Consider the following 22,059-nt stretch of genomic DNA (forward strand, 5'->3'; position numbering starts at 1 on the left):
ACGTATGACGTCATTTATACAAAACTTCACTAGTAATTATAGACTTATGGCTATATTATAACTGGAACGTATATACGTATGGTTGTATGAACAATTGTTTTAACATTTTTTAGTAAACTACTCTTGAGTGCTCGACAAAATTAAATGAAAAACATGTTAAATGATTTTTTAATGAAATTAAGTGACTAGGGCTACTTAAAAATAGAACCCTGTTTAGAATGGTAGTTTTCAAGGTTTTTGGTTTCGTGCCATTATTAAATATGCCCTTGATATAGTTATGTTAGGTCATTTTTTTCAACATCCCATTCGGACCATGTTTAACATATTTGGTTTTTTGAGGCTATTTGATCAATTCTACATCAGTATATAAAAAATGTTGCACATGTGAAATGCTTATAAAATAATGATTTTTTTTGTGAAAGTTAGGACGATCGTGTCGTTAGTAACTTCGAAAGTTTTAATATCTTGAATGAAAAACGCAAGAATAAAGACGTATTGCAAGAATACACATTTATCACTAGACCAGTAATATCCGTGGGAAAATTGCGTTATGCTAGGCCTGTCAGTGACACGTTAGCCAATGAAAAGGCGCCAACTGTTTCTGATAGCCAATGAAAAGAGGCCACGAATAAAAATTGGACGAATGACGTTTCGAAGATCCTCAAAAGTCAACGTGAACTTTGCGGAACTTGTTAGATTACTCTCGAACGTTGCTCTTGATTGTCGTTTAAATTAAACCTTCTTGAATTGCTAATTTCCGAACGTGGTCTATTTTGTATTAAAGCAAACTTAAATATATTTCATAGTCTGCGAAGTATTATTATATTTGTGGTGAGTATTTCGTTTTATTTTAAATTTTACTAGAAATGAATGCCGGTTTGCGTGGCACCAAGGCTTTTTTTGACGGGTAAATGGTCGATGCTGTGGGAGGAGGGTGGTATTCTAAATAGAGGGCCATTCTATTTGTTACAAAACCAAGCATTATTTAGATAGTTAATTGTGGTTTTATTTAAAACTATAGCCTTTTTTAAGCCTACCATGTATTAGGTGCCGTTTTTACCATTGGGACTAATTCTAAAGGACCCTAGTTTTGCCTTAAAATGGTATTGACAGCTGTTGTCTTATGCATAGCTACTTGGCTACCCTGAAATTCACAATTTTTGTGTCAACTTTGATTATGGACTAGTAATTAATATGAATTATGTTGTGTAGCTATTAGTGATATCTGTAATTGCTACTGTAAGGTGAATGTATAACCCCATATGGGAAGCCAATGTCCTTGATTTTAAATTGAATCTATCATTCCAGATTGAATAAAAAACAATAAAATGCTGTGCAACCCAAGGACGTTAGCTGTGGCTCTCTTTGTGGTCACACTTGCCTATGGCAAGAAGGATGATGATTCCAAGAAAACTGATGTTGGAACTGTTATTGGTATTGATTTAGGCACAACTTATTCTTGGTAAGTGACTATCTGAATACCGAAACTTGCCCTCTTCTGGTATAATAATTTCCAATTTTTTGTTTTAGTGTTGGTGTGTTTAAAAATGGTCGAGTTGAAATTATTGCTAATGACCAAGGAAACCGTATCACCCCATCCTATGTTGCCTTCACTGCTGAGGGAGAGAGGTTAATAGGAGATGCTGCTAAAAATCAGCTCACAACTAATCCTGAAAACACAGTTTTTGATGTAAAACGTTTAATAGGAAGAGAGTTTTCCGATACTACAGTTCAACATGACTTAAAGTTTTTCCCATTTAAAGTACGTTCAATAAGTGAAGCCTTTGGTGGATATTATATCTAACTATTGTCTTTAATGTTCTCTTAGGTTGTTGATAAAAATAGTAAACCTCACGTTAAGGTAGAAACATCGCAAGGAGTAAAAACATTTGCTCCTGAAGAAATTTCAGCTATGGTTCTAACGAAAATGAAAGAAACTGCTGAAGCGTACTTGGGGAAGAAAGTTACCCATGCTGTAGTTACCGTTCCAGCCTATTTCAATGATGCTCAACGTCAAGCCACTAAGGATGCTGGTGCTATTGCGGGATTAACTGTTATGAGAATTATTAACGAACCAACCGCAGCGGCCATTGCTTATGGTTTGGACAAGAAAGGCGGCGAGAAGAATATCTTGGTATTTGATCTCGGAGGTGGAACCTTTGATGTCTCCCTTCTCACCATTGACAATGGAGTCTTCGAAGTAGTCTCGACCAACGGTGACACTCATCTTGGTGGTGAAGATTTTGATCAAAGAGTCATGGAGCATTTCATCAAATTGCACAAGAAGAAGACTGGCAAGGACATCAGGAGCGACAACCGCGCTGTACAGAAGTTGAGAAGAGAGGTTGAAAAAACCAAACGTACTTTGTCTTCCGCCCATCAAGCTAGGATTGAAATTGAATCATTCTTTGATGGAGATGATTTCAGCGAAGTTCTAACCAGGGCCAAATTTGAGGAACTTAACATGGATCTCTTCCGTTCCACTTTAAAACCCGTTCAAAAAGTTTTGGAAGATGCCGATCTTCAGAAGAAGGATATTGATGAAATTGTCCTGGTAGGAGGCTCAACCAGGATTCCTAAAGTTCAGCAACTGGTTAGAGAATTTTTCAATGGCAAAGAACCGACTCGAGGTATTAATCCTGATGAAGCTGTAGCTTACGGAGCTGCAGTTCAAGCTGGAGTCCTTGGTGGTGTTGAAGATGTCGGAGAACTTGTCTTGCTTGATGTTAACCCACTGACCATGGGTATTGAAACAGTCGGAGGTGTGATGACTAAACTCATCCCACGTAACACTGTCATTCCTACCAAGAAATCTCAGATCTTCTCCACAGCTTCTGATAACCAACACACTGTTACTATTCAGGTGTGTTTCTGAGCTTTAACTCTTCTCAATTTGCGAACTTATTGAGAGTGCTTACCATTTATTTTTCTTATTCTAGGTATTTGAAGGTGAAAGACCCCTCACAAAGGATAACCATCAACTCGGAAAGTTTGACCTGACTGGAATCCCACCAGCACCCAGAGGAGTACCGCAAATTGAAGTTACTTTTGAAATTGACGTCAATGGTATCCTTAAAGTAACAGCCGAAGACAAGGGAACTGGCAACAAAGAAAAAATCACTATTACCAACGATCACAACAGGTTGACTCCTGATGATATCGAAAAGATGATCCAAGACGCTGAGAAGTTTGCTGATGAAGATAAGAGGATTAAAGAACGAGTTGAAGCCAGGAATGAATTAGAATCGTACGCGTATTCTCTCAAGAACCAGATCTCCGATAAGGACAAGTTAGGAGCTAAATTGAGTTCTGAAGATAAGGAAAAACTTGAAACCATCCTGGAAGAGAAAATTAAATGGCTAGAAAACAACCAGGATGCTGATGTAGAAGAATTCAAGAAACAAAAGAAAGAAATTGAAGATGTAGCTCAACCTATTGTATCAAAATTATACGCTGGTGCGGGTGGTGCCCCTCCGGAAGAAGAAACCAACAAAGATGAACTATAAACGCTGTGTTATTACTTTTTTAGAGGACTGATTATAAAAATGAACATTTTTTTCCTATTGAGACGTCGCAGGCCTGGCTTTACGTTTACCCATTTTAAAATTCTTTTCACTTTGTTTTAATTTCTAAGTTAACTAAATCAAATTGAACAACTTAAAAAAGGAAATTATTTCAAAATGGGGAAAATTGAAAAAGGAAATTGTTTTATTTGTCAGTAACTTTAAAAAAAACCCTTCCAATTTTGTTACCTTTTTTAAGTTTTCTGGCTTTAGTATTGATAGAAAACCACCTTACAAAGATGAACGGTTGCTGTACAACATTTCAAAATCTTCAACCAGACTAATCTTTGATCATTTTTTTGCCTGTTAAACAAGGCGTCTATTTCCGAAGTTAAGACTATCGTGGATAGTATTTTGATGTACAGGTGTATGAAGTATTTATATTCGAGTGAATTAAAGAGTTTTTCATAAAAATGAATTTCAAAAACTATTTTTAATAAACAATTTAGTTTCAATTCTATTCGCCTAATAATTCTTTTTCTTTAGATTTCAGCATGCTTTCACCCTCTGTTATTTTTGCGTCTGCCATAAATTTAATCTGAAAATATTAAAAGACATTAGGCAGGGTTGCCACACATCAGGGAACTTAAAATAGGGCCTATAAAGTCAGGGAATTTTATGAATTTGTTAAAAGTTTGAGGGTCACGAAGAGGTTTGTAAATGGTCACTTAAAGAGGAACGAAATTGCAAATATTCGGTAATCGAAACAATAGATTGTGGGAGAGCATTCCAGTCACTAACAACTGAGTGGGAGAAAAAATGTAACCGGTGAGTGGTTCTCCCCCGGGGTTTGACTAGTTTGAGGGAGTGGATGACAGAGCATTGAAGGCAAGTCCACGTGCTAATGAAATATTACATTTTCCTGAAGATTGAAGATCAAATCTTCCGAAAATGCCTCCTTCTTATTTTTGGCGTCCTTTATAAATCTATTTTGAATGACCCTTATATCATCCTTGGTTTGATTGAGAATGGCTTTAGCTTTTTTTGCTTGGATTTCTCGATGTTCCCTTGTCACCCTGAGTAAATAATTGGGCATTATTTTAAGATCTTCTAATTCCTAAGGGCAGTTTTACCTTGGAATATGAACGTAAACCATAGTTCCATCTTGCTGAACAGAAACATTTAGCCCAGACATCTCAATAGCTTGAATTGTGGGTTTAATAGCCTAGAATATTATGTATTACTCATTTCGCTTATATCAACACAACCATTGTAGTAATACTTCTACTAACTTCGGGAAAATTTGACATATTTAAAGACAAGAGTTGAGGGTTTTTCTTCATAATTTGAGTTACTTCGTTTAATGGATATTCATCCCCTTCTACTGTTACGAGTAGGCTTTCAATTGTATTAGTGTTAATTCTTGTTGACAAATGTTGAGTAAAGTTATCTTTTAGTTTATTAATTGCATGATCCAACTGATTTTTCAAGGCATCAATTCTAATTACTTCTAGCATTTCATCATCCGTTAAAAGTACTTTGGGTTTGTGTTTACCTAAAAACATATAATAATTATAGATTTCGATCACAACAACTTGTTGACTTCGTAATTAACCTTTTAGTTCTTTGACAAAGGCTTTTTTCCCATAAATTACTGCTGAATTTTGCAAGAATCTAGAAATAACCCGTCTAACTAATGGATTTTCATGTGTTTTGTCAAAAAATATTGTATTTTGATGTTCACATCTCTTTCGCAAAATTTGGGTTGAACAGGATGAAAAGTTTAATAGTTTGAGTTGTCGTAAGCTAAATTCACTATAAATATTTTGGCGAAGTATACATAATTTTTGTAATAATAGCATTGAGATCGAATAAAAGCGGCACCCAGTAAAGAAGAGAAATACCACGCCGTCCCGGACCTTTAAAAAAAAAAAGGAAAAATTACAATTTTCGAGGAAAAAAATTGATGTCACTCTACCGTGTTGATCGAAGGCACACTGCGCCATGCACCGCGCAGCCTGAGTGGGAGTGGCGGGGGAAGAAAAAAGTCGCTTCATTAATTTATTTCAGTTCTTACTCGAAATTTTTGTTGTGTTCTATCAAAAAGTCGGAAAATAAAAGAGTTCAGTTGGATATCGTAACTTAATTACGTTAAATTTTATGTTTTTAAAAATTTTAGATCTTTGAATTAAAGTATGAAAAGTGAACGGTAAAATGAAATGTGTTCAAAGTCAAGCCTTGGCCAAGAATTTTTGTTTTCGTGGAGCTGAACGTCTGAAGCCAAGTGTTAAAAAGTGACATTTCCATAAAAATGTTTGGAAATATTTTCAGCATGATTTTATAGGAATAAATTTTTAATTTTTATAATGTGATAAAAGTAAAGTTTAATTTAGCTAAGTAAATTCTTGTGGAATTTTAGAATAAGTTAGAAATCATGAAGTTGCCAACATGTGTTACAATGTCGCAGAATCGCTTTTATTGTATGAAACATAATTTTATTTATTACTGTAAGTTGATATTTGTTGTGCCTTAGTTGGAGTGTTTCATAAATAATAATATTCTTATTACAGATTTGTATATTTCACTATTCTTTATGAATCATGTTTTAACGCAAGAAAGGCCGTCGAGAGAAGGATACTTTCAAGGCTCATATTCTTATGCATTACTACCACATGCCCTTTCGCTGCATAATCCGATTTCATTCAGTTTTAGAACATGTTCATTTGGCGAACTGTTATGGCAAGAAGGGAAGAGTGGTGATTATTTAAAAATCGAATTATTACAGACCGGCAATCTCCAGTTACTTTGGCGAGTGAACAACAATGAAGAAACTGTACAGTTTCCTTCAGCTAGCCTTAAAAATAACGCCTGGCATAATGTGGAATTGAAGCAGTCATCTACTTCCATACTACTTAAAGTGGACAATTTAAACCCGTTAGTTGTATCAAATACGAGTGCAAGGACTTCCTTGTTTTCAGCCAATTTAGTCGATGATATGCCAAACCTATATATTGGAAAGAATTATACGGGTTGCATTTTAGAAGGGTCATCCGTGATGCTTAATGAAAGCAATGTGATATCTTCCTCCGTAACCTGGGGCCCATGTCCATTACCAAATTCCAGGAGCTGTGGTAAGTACACGAAGTCAATGAAGCCTTAACTAATGTCCTAAAATTTGTCTGTAAATGTTTTAGATGGTTATGAAGGGGATAAATGTTTTATGAAGCCATGTCAGGGTACTGCAATATGTATTAACACAGCTGATGGTTTTAAATGCCAATGTGCCGCAAGGTTTAGTGGTGACAAATGTCAAATTGACGAAGGTCCATTGTGTTCGAGACCTGAATTTAATTTATGCCAAAATGATGGTGAATGTATGGAAGATAGTACTGGTAACCTTACATACTGTGTCTGCAAATCAAGTTTTGCTGGAATTCACTGCGAAACTGCTTCCAATGGCACAGTTTGTGATCGAGACAAATGTAACAGTGGAACTTGCATTGCTCATTCCGAAGATGGAAATTCTTACAAGTGTATTTGCTTACCTGGTATGATTGATTAATATTAAATTATTGCATAAACTTAAGGATTACAAGAGGTTTTTTATTTTTAGGGTTTGCTGGCTCCGATTGTTCCCTGACCATTGACGAATGCGAATCAAATCCTTGTTTAAACAATGGGACTTGTATTGATGAAAAAGGCTCTTATTTTTGTCATTGTGGTGGCACAGGATATAAGGGCTCAAACTGCGAAGAAAATATCAATGAATGTGTGGAGCAAAACCCGTGCAGTTCTGGAAGTACTTGCTTTGATAACTATGGCAGTTACATCTGCGTTTGCCCTCCTGGAAGAGGTGGAAATGATTGCGACATGTCCTTGGACAGCTGTTCATCTCAACCCTGTCAGAATGGTGGCACCTGCTTAGCCCGTGGGAATAGATATGATTGTCAATGTCCTATTGCATTTGAAGGCCATAATTGCGAACAAAATATTGATGATTGCTCCTTGGCCATGTGTCCAGCTAATTCTCACTGCGTTGATGGGCTCAACTCCTATGTCTGTGAATGTGATGAAGGATTTACTGGTTGGTTTTAGTTTTGGTTGCTCTAAGTCTAAATAAATAAGGCAGCTCATAGCTAATGAATATATTAGGTAACCCGCCAAACTGCTCTCCGAATCTGAATCGAATAATTGAATCGAATTCGCCTATTTGTCACGCTTCTTCTTGCCTTAATGGAGGCACTTGCTTAACGGATACGGCCAGGAATAAAACTACTTGCATTTGCCCTTCTGGATTTACTGGTCTCCTATGCGAAAGTAGATGTGAAATCCAGTGTCTTGAAACTGGAAGGTGTGTCTGGCATGATATTTACAGTAACACTTCAGATAGCGACAGTATAATGTAATTGTTATGTTTCTCTAGTTGTTCCCCGTGCAATCTGGACGCTTGCGCTTCTAATCCTTGTCAGAATAAGAAATCTTGTAGAAGTTTGGTAAGTTATTTTATTGGCATGTTTTCTTTTTGGTTGGTGGGTTTTAGTTGGAGGTTTTTTTTTGAGTTTTGGAGCCTTGATTTTTACGTAGAGTAATCATACTTACATCTGTGATTGTTTGCCTGGTTGGAGTGGTCGTAACTGCGATTTTGCTAGCGCTCGCGAGTCTCGTTTAGAAGACTGTGATTCTCAGCCGTGTTTGCATGGTGTCTGTTACAATCATAGGTGTGTCTGCGATTCTGGTTATACTGGTAAGATCTAAAATTTTAATTGTCTTTAAATATATTTTTACTGGAGCTTCCTTGTCCCACTGACAATTTTTAGGTGAAAGGTGTGAAACTCAAATGGCAACTTGTCAGTCTTATCCTTGTGAAAATGGTGGTACTTGTGATGATTCTTCAGGTCATTACATCTGCAATTGCATTCCTGGATTCACTGGAAGCAACTGCGAAACTAATATAGACGACTGTGCTAGTGTTACTTGCCCTTTAAACAATGTTTGTTTTGACTTAATCAACAGCTTCAAATGCGAGTTAGTGTTAGTTTTATATTTTTTAATGTAATTAATTACGTGAAATGTATTTGATAATTTAATTTTCCTTGTTACCAGTTGCCCTCAAGGATTCACTGGAATTGATTGCACCACCAAAATCAGTCAATGCTCGAGTCAACCGTGTCTTCGTGGTAATTGCATAGATGGAATTAGCAATTACTCTTGCTTGTGCCCTCCTAATTTTACTGGAAGGCACTGTGAATCTGAATTGCTAAGGACTGAAAGATTAGCGGAAGACCCTTGTGCTTCTTCTCCTTGTGATAAAGGAATTTGTCAACCTTCCAATGGAAGTTTTAAATGCTATTGCGAACCTGGATTCACCGGACATCTATGTCACATTGATATCAATGAATGCTTGTCTCAGCCTTGCAAAAATAACGGGGAATGTCAGAACTTGGAGAATGATTATAGGTGCATTTGCTCTCCTGGATATGAAGGCAAAGAATGTGAAATTGATATAGACGAGTGCCTCTCATCCCCTTGCAACAATGGTGCCACATGCTCCGACAGCATTAACCAATATCACTGCTCATGCATTCCGGGTTTTACTGGAATTAACTGCGAAACCAATATTGATGATTGTAATCCCAATCCTTGCTCCGATTTTGCCCTTGGTTGTGTTGATTTAATTAATGGGTTTCATTGCGAATGTAATGACACTGGATTTGAAGGGGAATTTTGTCATATCAATATCGATGATTGTAACCCTGATCCTTGTAAAAATGATGGCAGCTGCGAAGATCACATCAAGCAATTTAAATGTCACTGTCACGAAGGTTATGATGGAACCAATTGCGAAAATGATATCAACGAGTGCCTTTCTAACCCTTGTCAAAATGGAGCGACTTGTTTTGAAAATTCAAACTCTTCACTTTACGAGGTTAATTACATGGGAAAATTTCCATCTTTCTCCTATAAAAATGCTGCTGGATATTTCTGCGAATGCTTGCCTGGTTTTAAGGGGGACAACTGCGAAATTAACATTGACGATTGTGAAAATCACGACTGTGTGAATGGAACTTGTATCGATGGAATTAACAGCTATCACTGCGAATGTATTCCTGGTTTTGAAGGGAGCGATTGTTCGATTGATATTAATGAATGTGATAAATATATACCCTGCAAGAACAATGCCGCTTGTAAAGATTTAGTTAATGATTACTCCTGTGTATGTCAATTTGGATTTGGAGGCAGAAATTGTGAAGTTGAGCTTATGGGTTGTAGAAATGACCCTTGTGAAAATGAAGGAAAATGCACCCCTTATTTGGGAGAAGATTACAATGATATTTATTTATTCAACTGCTCTTGTCCTGCTGGCTTTAGCGGCAAAACTTGTCAACTTATAACGATAAGTTCATTCAGAAATGGATCATATATGGAACTTGATCATTGGGGCAATATAAATTCTTACAATATCAGATTTCAATTCCAAACGACATTGAGTGATGGAGTATTGGTCCACACTTCTGACTCTAGCAGTAACTACTTCATTGTAATATATCTAAAAGAAGGATCCATCAATTTAGCCATCCAAAATTACGGCTATGTGAAGAATATTAAAGAACACGAAAGGGCCCCTATCCGCAATGATGGATTATGGAAGGATGTAAATGTCAGAATTACTTACGATTCTGCCAATCTTACAGTTTCCAATTGGGTCCAGACTGAATCAATAATTTCCGATAACATAGCCGGTCTGAGGAAAACCTACTTTGGAGGTGGCGTTTTGCCAACTCAGTACTCTACGTATCAAACTTTCATAGGCTGCGTGCGTGATATTTACTTCAATGACAACCTGATCATTCCTGGAAATGAAACTAAAGTGGGAGTGGAATTGGGCTGTAATAGGCAAGAGCAATGCTCCAGAGACTCTTGTTCCAGAATTGGCCAGTGTCAAGATTTCTGGTTCTCTCACAGTTGTTTCTGTCCCCGTCCTTACTTCGGATTGACCTGTGAAAATGGTGTCACTCCGGCAACATTTGGCAACAAAAACATTCAAAGCTGGACCAAAGTTATTGTACCTGAATCTGAGAAAAACGAGCTTAGCCAATCTACAAACGTTTCCCTCTTTTTGAGGACGAGACAAGAAGATGGTTTTATATTTTACCTGGGACCCACATTGGGCAATGAACAATCTGGCGACCAATATATAGGAGGCAATCAAGCCAACTCTAACAGTGCCTTTGTGGCTGCATTTTTGGAAAATGGTTATTTGAAAGCGGTTACTGGAAGTTCCATTGGGACTATAGAAATTATTATGATGGATAAGAAATTGAATGACGGAGATTATCATTTTGTGAAGGTATTATAATTTGATTCTCGTTTATTTCACAGATGGCTCAGTTTCTTATTTATTCCTCAGGTTTTCCGTAATACAACTCTGTTCGCTATTAGTATTAATAAGACAACGAACCTTGATTATGTTCCTGAAAGTGCTTTAAAAGCTGACATAGTTTTTATTGGAGGAATTCCAAAATCAAGTGACTCTGTTAGAGCTAAACGGCAAACAGAGGAGGGAAATAAAATTAACTCCGCTGTTTACAACACTCACAGTTGGGAAAATGTTACCTTCTTTAAAGGAATTATTCAAGACTTTAGGGTAAGAATTTTATTCAATTTGTGGAACGTTAGAATGTTTGAACAACTAACTAATAGAATATTTATAGATAAATGACCGATTGGTAGAAATTTATCCGTTGCAAGTTGATCCATTGTATAGTGCAGAGGGAAATGCACCTCAAAAATTCCCCGCTTATGTTGAGAAGAATGAAGTTTCTGAAGGCGTTGTTAGTGACAATCCTTGCTTCTCCAATCCCTGCGCAAATGGAGGTACTTGCAAAGATATTTGGAATTTATATTCTTGCGATTGCCCTGAGGGATATCGTGGAACTAACTGCTCAGAGCAAGAACCATGTTACATACACCAGTGCCCTGCTAAATCCACTTGCAAAAACTTGGCTATTGGTTATGAATGTAAGATTTTAAACTATGAAATTTTTATTTAGGGTTAATTTGTAAAATTTGTTTTTTCAGGCGTAACAGAAGCTGCTTTTAAAGGAGACTTAGTTCTTAAATACGAACCCAATTTTTCAACTAATGTCTCAGCGAACAGCATCAGTTTGAAGTTCCGCACCAAGAAACCAGGAGGTACTTTACTACATATTGGGTCTAATGGTTTTGATCAAAGCAACCACCTGATGATAAGCGTAAATGACTCTGTTAACGTCCAGTGGAAATTTGGAGTTAATGAAAACATTGGTAGTCTTTTGGTTGGAATGAACATGAATGACGGAAACTGGCACACTGTTGAAGTATTTGCTAATGAAACAACAGTCAAAGCTATTGTTGATAGTCAAGAAGGAAACGCCGAATACACCAGTGTTATTAGTTTAATGGAAATTGTACAAAAAGGAGATCTATTTGTTGGCTCCAGTAACAAACCCGATGGTTTTTTCAAAGGTATATTGCGGAGTTTTAAGTAAAAGATGGGTTTTTAATTTGGTATAATTTTATTAGGTTGTTTGGATAATATTCGTATTGGGAATGTTTTGATACCATTTTTTACACGGACTCAACTCGAAGGAGACGAATCTCCCAATCATTTTAACCTGATATCCGGTTTTGAAAATTTACACATTGGCTGCATCGTTTGCTGGGATGATTTTTGTCAACACGGAGGCTCGTGCCTTAATAAGACGAGCGATTTCGATTGCACTTGCCCCGCCCAATTTAATGGTCAATTTTGTCAAGATGATACAGATGAGTGTTTGACTTCTCCATGCCACAATTTGGGCTCATGCGAAAATCTGGCAGGCTCATTCAAATGCCATTGTCCCACACACTACGATGGTGTCTTGTAAGTTTTAAATCCTGCAAAGATTAATCTAAGAAACTGGTTTATCGTAATATTTTGACTTAGATGTGAAAAGGAGATGAATTATTGTGAAAGTAATCCTTGCAAGAATGACGGACAGTGTATGCACTATTTTGGAAACTTTAGCTGTAATTGTAATCACGAATATACTGGAAAAAATTGTGAATATTTGGTGAGGTTTATCTTTATTTTAAAAAATAAATTTTATACGCAAACTAAATATTATTTCTAATGAACCAGACTGTAGAAAAATGTGATAACAAACCTTGCCAGAATGGTGGAACTTGTAATCCAATTGACAGGATTGAGGATAGAGAGTTTGAATGCGGATGTAGAGAAGGCTACGAAGGTCTACGATGCGAGTTAGTTGTTAATTATTGTGGACTTGAAGATCAGCCATGCAAAAATGGCACTTGTATCAATACCCCTCACATCAGTGGCAAGAAATATGTCTGCAATTGTAATCTTGGTTTTGAAGGAAATCGCTGTGAAATTGAGATAGATCCATGTTTGCAACATGATTGTAGAGAAGGAATTTGCGAAAAAGTGGATTATGTTAGATACAAGTGCAATTGCAATCAAGGTAATGTAATATTTTGTTAGTTTATTGTACCAAACAATTTAACCTTTTTTCTTTAGGTTACGAAGGGGAAAAGTGTGACTTAGATATAGATGAGTGTCTAACTGCTGATTTGTGCAAAAATGGAGCCGTTTGTTCAAATTTAATAGGAAGTTACGAATGTAATTGCTCAGCCCAGTTTGCCCCGCCTAATTGTCTATTAGATAATCCATGCCTCGAACACAGTTGTGATAATGGAGGACAATGTGTTACAGAAGTTAATGAAACAGCGGAAATTGCATTAGCAAAATGTAGTTGTGCTGCAGGTTTTAACGGAACTCATTGTGAAGAAAAGGTAATTTCAATATGAAAGTTTTTTACATGATTGTTTCTAATTTGTGTGTTTTTTTTTTTGTTTTAAGTTAAAACATAACGAGACAGATACTCTGGCCCTGGCTGTTGGCTTAACTTTGGCCGTTGTTTGTGCAATATGCATCATAGTAGCCGTATTTATCTTCCTAAGAATTGCCAAAAAGAAACGGGCAACTAGGGGCACTTACAGCCCGAGTAGGCAAGAAATGTTTGGCTCTCGTGTTGAGATGAATCACGTGATGAAACCACCTCCTGAAGAGAGACTCATATAGAAGGGTATTTTAACGTAGTTTTATACAACAAATTATATTTTAAAAATTAAGACTTTACACCGTATCATGCAGCTTTTAATAGAGCTCTAATCCAGATTAATACGTGTACGACCAAATTATAGAGGTTTTTTTTTGTAAGATTAAGCTTATTGTAATATTTATCTGTATTATATTAATCACTGAAACTTGTTACATTTTTATACTCTATAGAAAATTCCGTCCCAAAATGAAAGAAATTAACGTACTATTTTTATAGGCCACAGTTTAAGAATTACCGTAGTTTTTAACGAACAATGAATATTTTCACATAGATATTTTATAGAATCCCACCGCGGTAGACACCCCTTTGAAAGTAATATTTGTAATTGTTAATGTGTTTATATAAGACAAAGAGTTTGTTTTTTTGTTGTTAGTATTCAGACTAATGAAAACTTAATTTAAACTTTTTTCCCCTTTTGCGGGATAGTCGTTTTTACAAATTATGTAGAATGATGTATGACTGCATGAAACTTTGTTTATTTTCATTTTATACATTAATTCCTTTGACAAAACATTCCAGTTTTATCCAATTTTATTCATTCCCTTTAATTTTAAATAAACTTTCTTTGAAATTTATTTTGTCGTCTTTCAAATTAATTCAATTTGTACACCAGATAGATTTTCAGACGATTTTGGGTTTGACCAGACTGACCTAGAAAAAATTATGTGTTCCTAAAAATGGGTGGAAGCAACCCTTTAAAATCATAAGGATTCTAGTCCAGAGGAATTGGTCAAAGCTTTCCAAATGTGGTCACAATATATGGTTTTTCTTAAAGATAAAGAACCTAGTTATCTAGCCTGAGAATCTGTTCATGAGGCCAGAAAGCCTGATGATCTGTTCATGTGGCTAGAAAGCCGGATAGTCTGTTCATGTGGCCAGAAAGCCTGTTTAAATGGCTAATGAGGGCCAGCAGCCACAAACTGTTATATGCTACAAGCAAAGAATATAAAACCCCAGGAATGTAAGGATTGATATTATTGGCCACGTGTTTTGTTTGCTTTAGAAACTTCCGGCAGAGCAAATCTGAGTAACCCGGTCTATCTTTAAAAACGAGAGGCACAAAAGCTCCACTAGACGGAGCTACACCTTCCATTCCTGGGGCTTTATATTCTTTGCTACTAGTGTTGTTAATTTTCCGGGAAAATAAATTACGGAAAAATTTCCGCAAATCGGAAAAATAAAAAAATTAAAACATAAATTACTTTTTAAGGGTTTTTAATGTTTTTAACTTTTTATCATAGTGTTTTTATCGATATAAAATGTCTAATATAAGTAAACATACAACTACACATTAATAGTGTTACATTATTAATCAGTTTAAACATTTTTGGTTGCCATGGCAAAACGGAAGCCCAGCGTAACTTTTCCCTTTAACGGGTTTCATGTTACATCTAGGTCTAACAATCCCCCAAGTTTGAACCAAATCGGTGAGAACCACCTCGGGTCGTCTCCTCGTCAGTTCGGTTGTAAGTCCCAGTAGGAGCTTCGCGAGAGTGTCAGTGTTGACTGTTGAAAAAAGTTAAGGTTAGAAAATTACTATTAAAACAATAGGAAGTTTCATTCTTATTGTTCTTATGTTACTCATGATAGTAGCAACGAAAAATGTATTGGGTCGTCATAGAGTTAATCCTAAATTTTAAATCTTATGGAGAAAATGTCTTAACAGACGAGCAGTGGCGTAACTAGGAACTCCCCCCCCCCCCCCCCCCGCGAAAATCGACTCGGGGCCCTCTTCAATAGTACCGATTTTAAAACTAACGTGCGATTTGGTCGGGGGTTTAATACGCCCTTGAGATGAGCAGCTGAGGTCGGTCCTTTCTCAACTCCTCTAACTTTTTCTGCCATTGTCTCAAGATCTTGATCGGCTAACAGTTTTATTTAATGAACTACAAAGGAAAAATAGAGGGTACACATTAATCTTGGCACCGTAAAATAATGCCCTCCTTTTCAAACAAGTTATTGAGTTAATTTTATCGACTACCTTAGTGGTATGGTTGCTGAACTAGTGAAGTTCAAGGATGGGTCCATCCGACCCAGCCTGGTCAGTGGTCACGTACTGGAGATTTGGTATTGGGCTTAGTGTAGCTAGCCCGAGGATTATGCCGTTATTAGATGGTGTACGAAACTCTTGTTTAGGTTGAAACTTATACCTCATTGTCTCATTAGGACACTACATATAGGTCGAATTGGAGGCTTAATTGGTCTTGAACGGTAGTGACAAGATGGGTAAGTTTTGCGTCATCGGCAAATAGATACACTTTGAACTACTGAAAACCATTTGGTAGGGAGTTAATTGAGATTGCGAATAAAATAGGGCCAAGGCTAGGGGTCCGACATATGCAAAGTTTTCGTACAGGATTTTCAATCTCAAAGTTATTTCAGAAATCAGAAACTGGTTTTCATATTTCAGAGCAAAAATTTCTGGTTTTTTTTAGGTTGATTTCGAATTATTTTAACAGATTTTCGCCCAGATTTCGAGATTTTCAAGTTGATTTCAAGATTTGTAAAATCATTTTATTTTTAAAGTGTACGGGATTTCTACGAATGTCGGACTCCTCGGGCCCCAGGACACTCCCTGAACTAGATACGTGGCTCTAGATGTCGGTGATCAAATCAATGAGCCACTCCAACGCTTTCCCTTTAACAACTACATCCCTCAAAGCTGTAATCAGACCGGCAGGGGCGTAGAAACCGGGGGGGGGCAGGGGGGCAATGCCCCTCCCTAGAACTTGGCTGGGAGGGGCAACTCATGTTATTGCCCCCTCCCGCGAAGCCTATGGGACCGGGTTTGAACAAACGAGGTATACTTTTCCCGGTTTGAACAAACGAGGTATACTTTTCCCGGTTTGAACAAACGAGGTATACTTTTCCCGGTTTGAACAAACGAGGTATACGTTTCCCGGGTTTGAACAAACGAGGTATAATTTTCCCGGGTTTGAACAAACGAGGTATACTTTTCCCGGGTTTGAACAAATGAGGTATACTTTTTCCGGGTTTGAACAAACGAGGTATACTTTTCCCGGGTTTGAACAAACGAGGTAATATTAGTTCCAAAACACGACGAACATAATTCTTTTAAATTATTGAAATTAGTGGAAATATGATTTAAAGAAATTCTTAAACTGGGAAATTTATATCAAATATTTGGGTAGTTTAGGCACCAAAAGTCATGTAAATTCGCAAATGCTTAAAAAAATAGCCATGAGTGTAATTTTGCGGTAAATAGGAAATCAGTTGAAGACACGTCAGTGGCTCAGTGCGATGATATCATTACAATTTTCGTGGCGTACGATATCGTACCATTTGGTGACTCTCCCCTTAAGGGGGTTGGTCGGAGGGGGTGGAAATTAACGGCACTGCGTGCGCGTCAAAGAGTTCTATCGAATGAGACCAACTTGTTTTTTTCGGTCACTCTCCCTTTAAGGGGGTTGGTCAGAGGGGGCGTTAATTAACGGCACGCGTGAGGGGGGCGGAAAATCTTTAGACCAACTATACAAACTATACAAGTTCGCCAAGATGGCGAAAATATTATTTCGTGCCACACATAAACGACTTCGATAAGAAAGTGCCACACTTATTTCTTCTGACCACACATGGTTTCGATAAGAAAGTGCCATACTTATTTATTACTTCTGACCATACACGGTTTCGATCAGAAAGTGCCATACTTATTTATTACTTCTGACCATACACGGTTTCGATCAGAAAGTGCCACACTTATTTCTTCTGATCACACACGGTTTCGATAAGAAAGTGCCACACTTATTTATTACATCTGACCATACACGGTTTCGATAAGAAAGTGCCACACTTATTTATTACTTCTGACCATACACGGCTTCGATAAGTAAGTGCCACATTTATTTTTTACTTCTGACCACACACAGTTTCGATAAGAAAGTGCCACACTTATTTGTTACTTCTGACCATACACGGTTTCGATAAGAAAGTGTCACACTTATTTCTTCTGACCACACACGGTTACGATAAGTAAATGCCACACTTATTTTTTACTTCTGACCACACACGGTTTCGATAAGAAAGTGCCACACTTATTTTTTACTTCTGACCACACACGGTTTCGATAAGAAAGTGCCACACTTATTTGTTACTTCTGACCATACACGGTTTCGATAAGAAAGTGTCACACTTTTTTATTACTTCTGACCATACATGGCTTCGATAAGAAAGTGCCACACTTATTTATTACTTCTGACCATACACGGTTTGATAAGAAAGTGGCACACTTATTTATTACTTCTGACCATACACGGTTTGATAAGAAAGTGCCACACTTATTTATTACTTCGGACCACACACTGTTTCGATAAGAAAAATTGCCAAAATCCAGGCGGCGCCACCGTCGCGATGCGACGCGCTAGAACTAAATTCAACTTTCACCTAAGAAGAATCTATTTCCGTTTGATTAATCCAGGATAGATCCTTCCTAGGTGAAAGTTAAACATGAATCTATCACCTGCAGCTTTAGCCAGTGCAAGTTTTTATCATATAACTATTCTTGTTTTTTCTTTGAGTAAACAGTAAACAGGTTAAAAAAAATCTTTACGCCCAGGAACTAGCATTTTTTAAAAATATTTTCGTTTAAAGAAGGCTAGTTCCAGGGCCATTGCTCAACGGTAAAAGTTCAAGCTTAAAATTTTAAGTCTACGGCGTAGCTCGGTTGGTATAGGGGTCGGTTTTGGAGGTTATGCGGCCAGCAGCTATCTGGGTTCAAATCCCGGTATCGCTAATATAATTTATGTAAATTATTTTTCGCAGCTCCATCTACCGTGTCGTCGCTTTTCCACGACAAACAAACAAACACTTAACGACATTCCGTCCATAGCAATAGTGTGCAAAACACGTGTGCCACGCAGTCAGCCTACTTCCAGTGTAAGACAGAGTAAACCGAAGATTTATGTAGTCGGCCTTTAAACACTTTCAATACACAATATTCTCCATAAGTAACATAATACCAATAAATTATTACGACATCGAGGTTTAGTTCAGTTTAAATTTGGTTTGTAAATAATGGTTGAATACCATAAAGTTAGCCAGCCTCTCTATAAAAGGGCTCTTACAGATTAAAAATTACCAACTAATTGAAACTATTCAAACTTCTTTTCCAGTAACGAATAAACCTTGAAATGTTCAAACTCCAATGCTTGAATTTTACAGTAATGCTTAAGGGGGGAAGACAACAGTGGCCATTGTCTACTTTCGCGCTATTTCAAGCTGAACTCTTTTAATTTTGTATTTTAACTTATAAAATTAATATTTAAGTGTAGAACAGCCTCTTGTTTAGTGCTTAAAATAATTTTGACGATTTTAAATTTAAATGAAATTAAGTTATTACGTTTTAATTCGGACCCCTAGAGTTAAACAAGTGCGCTACGTCATCATTCTCTACATGAAGTACAATATCCCCAACACCCTGTACATTAAGAACAATAACCCCACCATCCTGTACATTAAGAACAGGTTAAATTTCGTAGGAGGGTGGTGGAAATTATCAATTCATGCCATGCGAGACAACAGCTCCCTACACTCACTATTACTGTTAAGGGGGAAGAATACAGTAAAAGCCTCTTTTTCGTTCAAGCTGAACGTTTCTGTATTAATAAATACATAATTGAATTATATTTTTCTTATTAGGCTGAACCTTCCTCTAGTGCTTAAAATAATTTTGATAATTCTAATATTAATAGTTAACGAGATATAAGGTCCTAACTAAAGGGTAGTTTGGGTGCTTGCCCAGCTTGTTTAGCTCCGGGGGTCCGAATTAAATCGTAATAACTTTAATTACTTTAAAATTTAAAATTGTCAAAATTAATTTAGTCACTAAACAAGTTACTGTTCTACACTTAAATATTAATTTTATAAGTTAAAATACAAAATTAAGAGTTCAGCTTGAAATAGCGCGAAACTAGACAATGGCCACTGTAGTCTTCCCCCTTAATAAGTACATTATAGCACCTTCAAATTAAGAGTAATTTTTAACCTAAGGTCCTTTAGCATAATATTAGCGTGACAAAAATGACTAAAAATTTTTTTTTTTAGGTTAGGAAAATAGGAAGTGTCATACTTATGTGTATTATATAACTTATAATGTCATTAATAAGAGGCCAAAAATAACACCTCGTGAAAAGTCGGAAAACGTATCTAAAACCTCTCACCCTGTGCATTCAAAACACCTTTTTTAACAACCTAAGAGTAATTTTATCATCAAGCCTAAGCTTTCTTTTTAACATCTAACATAAGTTTAATTTTAACATGTAACCCAAGTTTAATTTTAACGATGGTTAAAATAAATTAAAACAACGTATTTTAGTGCACTTTAAATTATTATTTTAATTGTAAAAATTAAAAGGACGACTCAACTAGTTTCGGCTACTGCGTATTACGCTGCCATCATCAGGAGTGAAAGACTCCTGATGATGGCAGCGTAATACGCAGTACCCGAAACTAGTTGAGTCGTGCTTTTAATTTACGCTTTTTACCTCTCCGAGGGGACTTTGTACCCTAGGAGGGGTTATACAACCACCGTGTCTGTCTGTCTGTCTGTCAGGCCTGCGAACGCGTTCGCATTTTCGGGGCAAAGTGTAATCACTGCGTACGCAGTTTCTTGGCTCATGCGTACGCAGTCGAATAACCGTTTTAGCAGTTTAAAGGTTGGCAAAACCACCGTGTGACGGTAAGCGTGAACGGATAAATCTGTGATTGCGTTGAGTTTGGTTGGTTGGTTCTTTTTCGTTAACACCTACCGTGTGTTTTTTCCAACTCCTTCTTATTGACTTTTGGGACTGACCGAATGCTGAGTGTTATGGCAACCTCTCAACGTCCAATGACAGGGTTTCCACCAATTGTTCACGGTATTCGTCTTAGTACCAATTTGCGATCGCATCGGACGGTTTTCGAACCCGAGACCGCCTGCTTGACAGGCGGACGTTCTACCACAGAACCACCGACACTCATTACGCTTCATCGAAAATTAGACCTTCAGCTTTATCGGAAGCGTATTTAATAGAATATGAAATTTTGGTTTAATTGATAGAGAACAAGATTTCGTGTAAGATTTAAATTATTGCATCGAAGAAATTCTAATTTAGCGATTTCTCTATTGATTAAAAACAAATGCGCCACCCAGGTTTTGAACCCGAGCCGTTCAGTTAGGCAGTTGAGCGCTCTACCACAGATCCAACGATAACTCCTTAACTGTACTGCAAATAAGACACTCATCGTAAGCATAATAGTTAATACAGTTTACTTTAGCGTCGTTATAACGCGTGGGGAATGAACTTAAACCCCTCCGAGGAGAGGTAATATTACGGGCTTGACCGACTTGTTAAATATCCACTATTTACATAGATTAACTAATGGGACACTTACTCATAATTAGTTTAATTTTATTGTTTTGTGTTTTATTTTGTTTTATACTTTATTTAAATTTTTGTGAATTTCTATACTTTGTTTCGATAATGTTGTTAGATGAATTTACTTAATATACAAGTTGCAACCTGACTTAGCCCTTAATTACATAAATTTATAAACTCAATTTCTAAAAATAATAACACTTGATTGTTTGAATGAGTGATGAAATCTTGTCAGGCCAATCTGTCTGTTGTAGTTCGATAGTAATTTGGGTTATAGTATTTTGGAGTAATTTTAAAATCCAACTCAAAAGTTCTGTCACCACATAGAAAAATCCATTACAATGCTTTATTGATTGCACCATAGCTGAATATCAGTTCGGTTATAATTTTCAAAATTACGTGACTATTGTTATTACCATAAGAGTATAAAATTGTTTAATAAGTGTGACACTTCCTATTCTTCACATGCAAAAGTTTTACCGAGAGATATTCACAAGACAGACTACATTACGGGCATCGTCGCCGTTTAGCGTCCGCTTGCTAATGCGTCACACGTAGCCTTTGACAGCGCCTCGCTAGGGGGAGATTTCCTTCTTGCGATGACGTCACTCCGTTACTAGCTCTCAGTAAAATATTCCCCAAAGTGACAAACTTATGGAACAATATTATAGATTATGTTATTACGTTACTTACGTGACTATGAATAGCCGTGGGTTGGTGGCGTGGGTTAGCCGGGTTCCATCGCAGCTTGTGGCACTGGTTACTCATTCTGCGTTGAGTATCTCTCCACATTGGTTACATGGGTTATCCCCCGAGTTCTTCGGTTTCCCCTTCCATAAAAATATCCCATTACGAGGTTGCATTCTATGAATAATAGTGATGTCAGAATTGGCGGCTTTTGGACCGAAGAAATTAGTGTTCACTTATTTCTTATCCCTCGAAAGGAATAAGGAAGAAAGACCCGTTATTTAGCCTTCTCGAAATCGAATAAACAACTTTATTGTGGATTTCTTTATCGTG

At 36.9% G+C, this 22,059-nt stretch overlaps 3 protein-coding genes across 4 annotated transcripts; 2 read left to right on the forward strand and 1 right to left on the reverse strand.

The window, feature by feature from the left end:
- The first annotated feature begins 677 nt into the window (after nucleotides 1-677).
- On the forward strand, nucleotides 678-3,981 carry Hsc70-3 (heat shock protein 70 cognate 3). Its single transcript, XM_090158240.1, has 5 exons — nucleotides 678-831; nucleotides 1,309-1,462; nucleotides 1,531-1,762; nucleotides 1,829-2,863; nucleotides 2,940-3,981. Exons 2-5 carry the CDS (start codon nucleotides 1,329-1,331, stop codon nucleotides 3,504-3,506), a joined length of 1,968 nt encoding a protein of 655 aa, XP_090014366.1. The 5' UTR covers nucleotides 678-831; nucleotides 1,309-1,328; the 3' UTR covers nucleotides 3,507-3,981.
- Nucleotides 3,978-5,613, reverse strand: mRRF1 (mitochondrial ribosome recycling factor 1). Its single transcript, XM_090158241.1, has 6 exons — nucleotides 5,482-5,613; nucleotides 5,119-5,422; nucleotides 4,796-5,058; nucleotides 4,637-4,728; nucleotides 4,420-4,579; nucleotides 3,978-4,101 (listed from the first exon to the last, which is right to left on the reverse strand). The coding sequence occupies exons 2-6, from the start codon at nucleotides 5,363-5,365 to the stop codon at nucleotides 4,021-4,023; spliced, it is 843 nt and encodes a 280-aa protein (XP_090014367.1). The 5' UTR covers nucleotides 5,366-5,422; nucleotides 5,482-5,613; the 3' UTR covers nucleotides 3,978-4,020.
- On the forward strand, nucleotides 5,484-14,239 carry crb (cell polarity complex component crumbs). Of its 2 annotated transcripts, none has more exons than XM_090158238.1 (17): nucleotides 5,484-6,010; nucleotides 6,074-6,634; nucleotides 6,698-7,051; nucleotides 7,117-7,587; nucleotides 7,656-7,854; nucleotides 7,927-7,996; nucleotides 8,088-8,247; nucleotides 8,321-8,534; nucleotides 8,607-10,851; nucleotides 10,912-11,148; nucleotides 11,216-11,522; nucleotides 11,583-12,008; nucleotides 12,066-12,405; nucleotides 12,469-12,595; nucleotides 12,664-13,006; nucleotides 13,063-13,337; nucleotides 13,405-14,239. In XM_090158238.1, the coding sequence occupies exons 1-17, from the start codon at nucleotides 5,938-5,940 to the stop codon at nucleotides 13,624-13,626; spliced, it is 6,624 nt and encodes a 2,207-aa protein (XP_090014364.1). In that variant the 5' UTR covers nucleotides 5,484-5,937; the 3' UTR covers nucleotides 13,627-14,239. The 2 variants fall into 2 exon arrangements, with proteins under 2 accessions (XP_090014364.1, XP_090014365.1); XM_090158239.1 differs by having other exon boundaries at nucleotides 8,321-8,528.
- The last annotated feature ends 7,820 nt before the right edge of the window (nucleotides 14,240-22,059 follow it).

The sequence above is a fragment of the Leiobunum rupestre genome, chromosome 9, assembly GCF_980474605.1.
Source record: "Leiobunum rupestre chromosome 9, qqLeiRupe1.1.hap1, whole genome shotgun sequence".
In the NCBI taxonomy this organism is placed as follows: Eukaryota; Metazoa; Arthropoda; class Arachnida; order Opiliones; family Sclerosomatidae; genus Leiobunum; species Leiobunum rupestre.

Bases quoted from the DNA above. Each gene is read 5' to 3' on its own strand.
- Hsc70-3 (XM_090158240.1), top strand. From the start codon at position 1,329: ATGCTGTGCAACCCAAGGACGTTAGCTGTGGCTCTCTTTGTGGTCACA. The intron at 1,763-1,828 runs GTACGTTCAATA...ATGTTCTCTTAG, and splicing joins TAAAGTTTTTCCCATTTAAA to GTTGTTGATAAAAATAGTAA. The intron at 2,864-2,939 runs GTGTGTTTCTGA...TTCTTATTCTAG, and splicing joins AACACACTGTTACTATTCAG to GTATTTGAAGGTGAAAGACC.
- mRRF1 (XM_090158241.1), bottom strand. From the start codon at position 5,365: ATGCTATTATTACAAAAATTATGTATACTTCGCCAAAATATTTATAGT. The intron at 4,729-4,795 runs GTTAGTAGAAGT...ATAATATTCTAG, and splicing joins ATATGTCAAATTTTCCCGAA to GCTATTAAACCCACAATTCA. The intron at 4,580-4,636 runs GTAAAACTGCCC...TTATTTACTCAG, and splicing joins GTTTACGTTCATATTCCAAG to GGTGACAAGGGAACATCGAG.
- crb (XM_090158238.1), top strand. From the start codon at position 5,938: ATGAAGTTGCCAACATGTGTTACAATGTCGCAGAATCGCTTTTATTGT. The intron at 6,011-6,073 runs GTAAGTTGATAT...TTCTTATTACAG, and splicing joins ACATAATTTTATTTATTACT to ATTTGTATATTTCACTATTC. The intron at 7,052-7,116 runs GTATGATTGATT...TTTTATTTTTAG, and splicing joins CAAGTGTATTTGCTTACCTG to GGTTTGCTGGCTCCGATTGT.